Source organism: Primulina huaijiensis, chromosome 16, assembly GCF_012295235.1.
Source record: "Primulina huaijiensis isolate GDHJ02 chromosome 16, ASM1229523v2, whole genome shotgun sequence".
Lineage (NCBI taxonomy): Eukaryota > Viridiplantae > Streptophyta > Magnoliopsida > Lamiales > Gesneriaceae > Primulina > Primulina huaijiensis.
Window position 1 is genome coordinate 2544735 of NC_133321.1, and position 10470 is coordinate 2555204.

Here is a 10470-nt window from a genome sequence, read left to right on the forward strand (position 1 = left end):
CAATTTCTATAAACAATCTTTGTGTTATTTACTTTCAGTTGTATTTTTCTTTTAGTGATTTGTTGTTCGTGGTTTACTGATTTTACCTTGGTTCGCAAAGTTCGATTGGACTTTTTCAGCACTGAATTTTCAGTTATCTATTGAACTTGGAAGACCAAAATCCAATTTCATCTACTAACACCAGTTAAGATCACTGTTATTCAGAAGAAAAAATTTTTTATGATGTGTTTATTCACCTTTTTCAAACACGTTCATCGATCTTAACACATAGCTTAGATTGCATTTATAGAATATTTTAACAATATTCTCATCTTTTAATCTTCGTCGATTCTATCCAGCTCGAGTTCATCTTGCCCAGTCACCAGCATGTATAAGGATAGAACACATCTCTGTCTGAGAAATTGTCTTATCCAACTCACTCAATTTTCCCCAGCAGTATCAAATAGATATATACACGCATATATGTAATATACTACGTTATTATGCATCAGTTATTTAACATAACTATTTTGGTAGTTTTGAGCGGATCGACAATAAAATCAGTATATTTAATTAACTTAAAATTAGTATATTTATAACTCACCTATAAACATTACATCTCAACATTCTTGTTTTTCAAGATTCTCGAAATTCAAAAGTATAAGACAATTCATTTTTAATATTAATCATATTAAATAATTAAAAATGTTAAGAATTAATTAGATTGAAACATATTGTCTGTAGATGACTGAATGTTTTATTACTTTTCGATGTACACTGAGTAAACCCATAGAATAATATAATAGTTTGCAAACTACGTTAATCAGATAAATCGCACTGGATAATCTGTGACATGCCATGTAAATCGAAATCGTGGGCAGAGCATTATTGGGCCACCGGCTGTGTGAATGGCCACTTCGTTCACTTCGGCTCGAAGGGACCTTAGCATGGTGCTCGAGCAAAAACGATCCACTTCATGTGGTTCGCAAATATTAAATTTACAACAGGACATTAGACGACACAACTAAAAGAAAATGAGATTAGCCATTTTTCTTATTCAAAGCCACACAAACATTAAACTTTTCAATTTTGGTTCTGATATCACCAAGGGAAATTTTACAAGCTAATTATCGAAAAGTTCAAGAGTCCATACTAAAACTGAGATCTTCTTGGACGATTTGTTCACATTTTACCACAATACCCTGTGCTTAATCGGCTGATATTTTGGATTCACCAACTTTAGAAGAGGTTGAAAAAACATGCCGTGTACAGATCCCTATTCATCTTTCCAAGAACAGAATGGAGGCGTCTCCGAGTTGAAAAAAGTGCTTCCCATGAAGGGACTTCTGTCTCCCTTGACCACATCAGCTAAAGAATCGAGCTCAGACATCTCTTGTTGAGTTAATATCACGGACAGAGATCCAAGGTTTTCGTTGAAGTTTTCGATCTTGGTAGTGCCTGGTATAGGGCAAACATCGGTTCCTTGGTGTTGTACCCAAGCTAATGCTATTTGTGACGGGGTGCAACATTTTCTTGTGGACATCACACAAATCCGCTCGTATACAAGCTTGTTAGCTTCAAAATTTTCTCCCTGGAATCTTGGAACATTCTGCATAATAGGATGTTACATTATAAACGCAGGTAGTTTTAGCTATTTAGGAGAGCTACCTTTATTCTTTAACACGGCCATGAAGAATGTAAAGAAATATGACATCAAGAATAAACTTGAAACATCCCACCACAATCAAATTGTAGATTAGACTTCCCCATCAAAATGTTGATGAAAACTCAAATTATCCCATCAAATGCATCATTTCATTGAACATGTTATAGGTCACAACACTAGTAAAATAATTGCCATGAAATAATGATTTATACAAGAGTTACTGCACCAAATCACCTTTACAGAGTACCCTAAATTATGAAGGGGGCTAATTCTCCCCATTACAGTAAGATATAGCACTGTCAGGCCAATAGATCGTGTACCTCCGCTGGGAATTCAAAATACGACAAAATGTTTTCTCTGTGCAGAAGACGGATGGATGGACTTCTTAGAATGGTTTCCATCCATTTTGGATCAGGAAAGTAGCATTATTATGAACATTAATGGGCCCCTCGACACTACCTCAGCGTAAAAGTATCAAAACGAACACTTCTTATTCTTAACCCATCAATTTGAATTTTTACTACCAAATCGTGCATTTTAGAAAGTTTATGAGGGATAAATCCATTTTCAGTGGGGCTAAATTGGTCTATAAGAGTTTAATACGCCCATATGTGACAGTCAGTCTACTGGTTCACAATACAATTTATAGTCATGATTCTTACTTAAGGTCATGCACTCATGTTAACTGAAGGATTGAGAAGANAGGAGCATGAGTTTGCTCATTCAAGTAATTAATGTGTTAAGATTTTTTCCATTCAGACTTGGAAGAAACCTTAATTGTTTACCTTGTAACAGTTTAGGAGTTTAGGAGCATCCTAAACTCTGTGAGTTTAGGAGCATCCTCANCCCCCCCCCCCCCCCCCCCCCCCGAGATTTCAATAGATAGATTTGGTTCCTTAGCAGTTAGCAGTTAACTAAGCATTGTGAATTCAAATGATTTAACAAGAAACAATAGAGAAGCTAGAATTAGGAACAAGTTGATGGATGAAAAGACCATGATTCTAGGAAAATTTTTAATGCGTAAATAATCAACAACGTCGTGGTTTTCTAAAGGGTCCCACAGTTGTGGGAATGCTCTAACCTTGCGGTAATCATTCTCTGGTAAGTTCTCTACCAATTTAGGACCCAATGAAAAGAAACCACGTCCAAGTGGACTGTATGAGACGATACCGATTCCCAGTTCACTGGAATTAATAAAACAGAGAGAAAACCAAATCAGGTTATTTTCTATACACTAGAACATTAGAAAATACGTGGACAGTAGCACACACAACATGTGTGTTTGTATCTGTGCGTGAGAGAGAGAGAGAGAGAGACGGGACTCACCGACAAGTTGGAACTATTTCTTCTTCTAAATCCCTAGACCACAAGGACCACTCATTCTGAACAGCGGTTATGGGATGAATGGCATGAGCTCTTCTGATTGTTGAAGCAGACGCCTCAGAGAGGCCAACATATTTTATTTTCCCTTCTTCAACAAGTTTCTTTAGTTCTCCCATCTTGAAAGGCACGCAAAAGGATATGATATCAGAGACCCGCCACAAGATACAAGGCGAATAAAGCTTGGCCATAAATTTCAAAACAAAACACTGTGATATCAAGTTAAATTACGGATATCGTATAACTTCAATTCCTTGACACTCGAATTTGCTAATCCAGGGCTATGATGTTTATGAGTGAATGTAGGCCTATAAAGCCAGATATATCCCAAGACTTTTATGAATCATAACCCATCATTATCTTGGTTATTTGTTCACACTTTCCATGGCATCAGTGAAACTGTGAAAACATGACTATCACGGGAAACAGAATATCGAAAAATGGAAACAGAACATATAATTGGCCATGATCAAAAAACAAACATAAGTAGAATTATTCCAAGGTTGTGGCTAAAACAGGCAAAGGTTTTTGTTCATCCCCAAAAATTATGTCGTAGCTAAAGTTGGGTACTCTGAGTATAAACTATTGGGTCTACATCTCTTTCACTAATTATTTAGCCCCAAACACATACAACATCTTGAATTTCTTCATTATGCTATTACTTCGGCATATGCCAATCCTGCTTAATGCAAGATTTCTGTTCTTCCAACAAATCCAAAAGCTCAATCAGCGTACCGAAAACTATCAACAAAAAACACATAACTTGGAGCAAATCATCTTACTTACAAGTATATATAACAAAAAAGTACGGAGAGACAATAGTTGCACATTATACTTGTAAACTTTCCTCTTAAGATATCATCTAGTTAACATTGCTCACCGTGACTTCAATAGGCAAACGGGTATCAATCCGATGAACATAATAGAGATCAATGCAATCAATATCAAGACGCTTCAAGCTCGCTTCACATGAGGCTCTAACATATGCAGGATCACCACGTGCTTCCATCTTCCCATCCTTGAATGTTATCCCAAACTTGGTAGCTATCTGCACTTTTTCCCTCAATACTCCTTTCAGAGCCTACACTTGTTAAAAATGCTCAATTTCAGACAATTTATGATTCAGTCAAACCCCAAAAAAAGAAGTAAGTTGGGCAACACTGCGTTTTTAATCTTGAAAAAAATTATCATAATATTCTATGCAGCAATCTGCACCACTACAGTTTAAATCATACAAAAAACGGCAACTTTGAAGCCTGGTTGTGTCACAAATGCAAACCAAATATATACCAAGCTTTTCAAATACCAATTGGTTAGTAAATAACTCCATTGTTGAAGTAAACAACTCTCTCCCATTTTTCAAATTGATAGCCAAACCTAAATTATATACGCAAATTGATGATAATCCCACAATCAGACATATTAAAAAATAAAACAAACCCAACACCATGTGCTTTTCAACAAACGAAATAGCAAAAACACCAAAAGCGAAGGAAAGAAGAACACAAAACCTTGCCGACCAGAATCTCGTTCTTGTGGGGGCCATAGATGTCTGCGGTATCAAGAAACGTGACGCCGGAGTTGATGGCATGGTGGATGACAGAAATCATTTCGGGCTCGGCCTTCGGTGGCCCGTCACCAGATGACATTCTCATGCAGCCCAGCCCTTGTTTGGATACTTCCAATCCCTGTGAACCCAGCTTGATTTTGTCCACAGTCCCTGCCATTAGATCTCTCGTCCTTCGCTGGGAAGAAATGGGATGACTGAGCTATGGAGTAGGCGGAGACAGAACCCACTTCCTCTTGAAATATATATTTGTCTCTGAAGAATTGTTTTCATCGACCAACCATTTCATAGGTTACAATGACGTATATTCGAGTTCGATAATCATTGGAAGCTCAAATTTTTTAATATTTTGGATCGTATTCAATTTGATTTAAGATTAAGGTTAGGTTCGAGGTAGATTCGAAATATTAAAACATGTTCTATTTGAAAATAAATAAAAACTTAAATATATTTATTTGAGTCATCTCTGTAAAATTCATTTCTCAATTCGAGTCAAATTCGAACAAAAAAATATTAAAATTTTCATTCTTTTAATCAAACTCGACCTCCATTTTACCTAAGTTTAGCCTAGTTGGATCCTCAAAACTTTATTTATATTCACTTAGATTCAATTCGATTACGCATTACTTAGGGCATCTCCAACCGTCCTCCATAAGAGGAAGAAATCTTCTCCAACCGTGCTCTATTTGTTTTCTCTATTTTAGATTATGCAACAGTGATCCTCTATTTATTGAGTATCACTGTTCATATAGAGGATTGAAAACGAGTGAGAAATAATTACAAAATAGATATTTTAAAAATTGCAATATAGTCCTTTTGAAAAAAAATTGAAAAAATATCATTGTTCTCGATCGACTGATGGCTTGAAGAAGAAAAGATCGACCAACACACAAACTTGGTCGACTCACACACCCACACTTAGGTCGACCAAAATAGATTTGGTCATGCTTTGGTCGACCAACCAAAGCACCATCCCAGATGTTGAAATGGCACGTGATGAGCATGCTCGATTTCAAGAGTTTCTTGCACGCCATCGTAAAATAAAAGATAAATCGGCTCACTGTGCACTCCGAGATGCTCTTATTGACCATTTGTGGGTGGAGTACAGTAATTCAGAATATTAGTAATTTTAATGGTCAATTTGTGTGTTGTTCTTTAAATCATATGTGTCGTTTATGTTTATCTTGATATCTATTTTATGTCCCCGTATGATGAATGTTGTCTCTTGTTTACAATTTGATGAAAAAATAAATGTATTGTTTTAAATATATCAAGTCGAATACACATGTAGTTGTGTTATGTTTAGCGAATTAATTAAGTTTAGTTAAATAAAAAATTATGAAATTAATTAATTATATGTGTGTGTATGTGTATTCGAAAATGAAATAAATTAAAAAAAAGTATTTGATAATATTTAGAGGATATCGGTTGAAAATGAAATAAATTAAAGAAATAGAGTATTTGATCATATTTAGAGTATATGGGTTGAAAATGAAATAAATAGAGTATTTGATCATATTTAGAGGATATGGGTTGGAGAAGTTTTTGAAAATAGAGATCATGGATCTCTATTTTGGATGATAGAGAATGAAAAATAGAGAATATGGATTGGAGATGACCTTAAGCATCTCATGTGAAATTATTCTAATGCATGCTTGAAAATTGGAATTTTTATTTTCATTCTCAATTGGTCCAAAGATGTTTCAATATAGACAACGAACGTGAATGAATCGAGCCATCTCATGATAATAAAAAAAAATATTTGATTTATTATAAAATAAAAAATTTTATGAAATCGTCTCACATGTATATTTTGTGAGATGAGTTTACTACCTAAACCGATCTATGAAAAATATTGTTTTTTTTTTTTATGTTAAATGTGTTGCTTCACATATATATATATATATGTTTTATATATTTTTATATATTATATTATATATATATTTTTTATATATATATATATAAGTGAGTTCGCCTCACTTGAGCCCAATGATTAATTAAGAGCTAAGTGAATTAATTAAGATTTTATTAATTGAAATTGTCCTAATATTTGAGATTTGGTCGAATGATAAAGGAAAATGGATAGTAGTAGACACGACGGCCCTGAAATTTGGCAATCATTTGAGGATAATTTTGGGATAATATAAAAGTAAATATTAGAGCTAAAATAACCCACAAATATTGAATCATACTGGACTGGATCAATTTTAGTAACTCGCATTGTTTGGATCAAATTTATTTAAATAAACAATTGGAGTTTATTACTTCAAAAAATAATCAAGGCATCCTAAAATATTTTGGAAGTTGATATCAACTGAGATACAATGATAATGGACAAAGAAAAGCTCGGAAACAAAGTCAGAAACATCAAAATAACGTTCGGGTTGCCCAAGTAAAAACTCGGACAGTAACCCAATCTCAACCTTTTTTTTGGTTGAAGCACGTTTTGAGACTCCAAGTCAGATCCCATCACATTCGCCCCATCGAAATTCAGATACATGTATATATTGTGATCCTAGCCAAGAGAGCTACGTTTTGACCAAGTATTTCAAGAAATTATTGACTTCTTGTTATGATCGAATTAAAAATGAATGTGATCTAGAAAGGGTGAATATACTGTTATTAAAAATCAAGGTCTTGCACTAATGTTTTATACTTAGCTGCATGGACTCAAGCCTATCTAGAACTCTTTCTATAAGGTCGATTGGCTTGGACTCTCCAATCCCTTGTGTCTTGAGTCCATCACAGTGGTCTCATCATAATCTTCATCGAGAAACGATGTTACCGATGTAATGAGTTTAAATAGCTCGTTATTATGATGTAAAATCTATTTCTGAACCACTTACTATATTTATGACAATTGTCTATTTTGGAACACTTTCACGTAATTTAGGTGAGTGCACTCTTTATTATAAGTCGTACTTACTCTTTGAACTTCCATGTTAGGATCAACAATGTATTTTCGCAGCAACAAAAGTTATCTTAGTCGTGCTTGAGTGTCGTGAGTTAGCAAATATCTTAATGTGCAGAGACAAGCTCACTGAACTCGGTTGAACGCCTGTTATTCGTCCTTCAAAGAGTGAGTATACTCTCATAAATTCCTTCACAAGCTAAAATATTTGATCAGTTCAAACTTCAATTACCAAATTCAACTCTTTGAATTTGGTTATCTCAACAAGAACATGGAAACTAGAGCTTGTGTTATCTTCGATTGTTTAGAGATACAGCTAGTTGTGGGTACATGACTGTTTGTGATTTATAACAATATTTGTTACTTATACGAGCTTACCCTAATCAACTTTGTTGGCCAAATAAATTTTCGTGACTGAACAAAAAGGCTACTAAAATAATAAGGATATTTAATAAATAACATATACGGACGAATTCTTAAGAGAAAACTGAAAACTCATGAGAAATGTTTTCCCAAACAAAACTGAACTAAAACGTAACTGATTATTGGTAGTCAACTGAATATCAAATGTCACTGATTCACAAGGTCTAATGATTGCTCTATCAAACTGAATCAGTTAGGCAATTCGACAAACATTCTCTAAAGTTTTTAGAACTTTCCTTTTGAGGATCAGAGCCCAACTGACATCATCAGATGAATATCCTCCGTACTATAACATCTTTTTAATCGATTAAAATGTTAGATTTCATGTTTACTACTAGAATTAACCTTTTGTTAAAAAGGACGATGATGTGGCACAACATTTACTATATCTGAAATGGATATCTGATTTAAAAGTTCGACCGTTAGATCTTTGACTGTAAATAGATTAGCTGCGTGGACATTCAGACTCTACGTTTTTACACGAGCCCGGTATAACTTGTAAATTATGTGATCTAAGTTTTCAGAGCCTAACTAATCAAGTATATTTTGAAGAACAAAATAAGTGTTCATATCCCATCTTTGAGAATCGATTGTGCTAAGTGTTTTTTGTTCGAAAATACTTGTAATTGACAGTAAGAGTCTTACTGACCAGATTGTATAACTTGTGAAATTAGCTAGGAGTTTCAGTAAGCCAAAGATAAACTCTTCTGAAGTGTGTTGTAGTAAAGTGTTTTAATGACCAAAATCTTCTAGTGTTATCCTTTCGAAAACGAAAGAAGGGGAAAAATATAATTATTTAATTCTCCGAACTTCCATAAATAATTGTGTTGCGTATTTTATTTCAGTTTTCCTATCATTACTATCTTTGAGCATTATCGATTATATTTTTCAACCAATTCAGTGAGATTACTTTTGCACAGTTATTTTACTTCTTCCTTAAGCCTAAACGACAAGAATTAAAAATTCAAAGTATTTCTAACCCAACAGAATTTCGAAGATTTTGTGTAGATTTCTTATTCACCCACATCTAATCAATCTCTTGATCCTAGTAAGTGGTATCAGATAGGTTAATTCTTGTCTCGAAACATCAAATATATATAATGGTCTCTTCAAAAAGATTCTCATGTTCTAGAGAATATTTCGATGACTAGAAGATAAGGATGCATACTCATTTAGTTGCTCAAGATGATGATATATGGTACGTCATAATAGACGAACCAATGAAGATTTTGGTTGTTGCAATTATAGAAGGTGCGCCAAAGATGTTGAAAAACCAAGGATGGAACTGACCATTGAAGAAAAGAAGTAAGCCAATTTAGATAATGTGGCTAAGAACATTCTATACAAGACACTGGATAAGAACACATTCATCAAGATTAAAATGTGCTTAACTACCAAGGATATTGAGAAAAGGTGATTCAACTATGTGAGGACAATGATCAAATGAAAGAGAACAAACTTTCTATTGCAATCATTAGTTTGAAAATATCAAGATGGAGAACAAACTTTCTATTGCAATCATTAGTTTGAAAATATCAAGATGGAGGTCGGTGAATCAATGTTTGATTTTTATGAGAGATTCAGTAGCGTAATAATTGAATTGGATTCACTAGGAAATAATAAGGAAACATGGAAATAACCTTGAAAGTTATGATGGCACTCCCAAGAGAATGTGATGTCAAAACAATGGTCGTGTGAGAATCAGAGGATTGAAATAAGCTAGAATTGCATGATCTGTTTGCATTTCTTAAAGATTATGAGTTTGGACTTGAAATCAAAACTAATGGTGAGTCCACTTCGAATGTGACTAAAGCACTTGTTGTCGAAAAAATCGAGTCTCTTGTTTCAAAAGAAAATCCGTAGAACAACTGAGGAATGACGTCATGTCATTATTCATAAAAATTTTGTCAAGTTTTTAAGGAAGAATCAGGGCAACTTTCAGAGTTCTAACCAAAAAAATTGTCACCAGAAAGAGCCCACTTAGGAGGACAATGTTTGTTTTAACTGCGGAAGCTGTCTGCCCCAAACCAAATAAGGACAAGAAGAGGTCAATTGAAAAAGACAAGAGGTCCCATGAAAAAAAAAAAAAAGAAAAGATACAAGGATGACAAGAAGTCATTTTGAAAGAACAGGGATTAGAAAGTGTTGGTGGTAAAGGAGAAAAAAAAGTAAGTGGACAAACTCTGTGTCTGATTCATCTGAATCAGAGAGCTCCAGTAGTGGCAGTGATGAAGAAGATGTCCAGTGCCCCATGGAAGATGCCGAGACAGAATCCACCATTGAAGAGGTAAATGATTTTAACTCAACTAAATTTACACGAGATGACCTTATTACAACACTTCATGATATGGTTAATGAGTATAAGAGGCTATCTCAATCGTCTGAGAAAGTTAAGGCTATACGGAGCCTTACTAAGAACAAATATGGGAAGTGTCAATTCTAAGGGCAGAAGTTGCAAAGACGAAAACCGAGATTGAGTGAGTACAATTTGAGCATCAACAACTAACATACGATAATAAGAAATTAGCTGAACTGATCAAAATG

General features: G+C 34.3%; 1 protein-coding gene across 1 annotated transcript; it reads right to left on the minus strand.

The window, feature by feature from the left end:
* Positions 1-1004: 1004 nt before the first annotated feature.
* LOC140961780 (auxin-induced protein PCNT115-like) lies at positions 1005-4917 on the minus strand. The gene is made up of 5 exons (XM_073420474.1): positions 4537-4917; positions 3906-4106; positions 2972-3144; positions 2727-2829; positions 1005-1588 (listed from the first exon to the last, which is right to left on the minus strand). The coding sequence occupies exons 1-5, from the start codon at positions 4750-4752 to the stop codon at positions 1256-1258; spliced, it is 1026 nt and encodes a 341-aa protein (XP_073276575.1). The 5' UTR covers positions 4753-4917; the 3' UTR covers positions 1005-1255.
* Positions 4918-10470: the final 5553 nt, after the last annotated feature.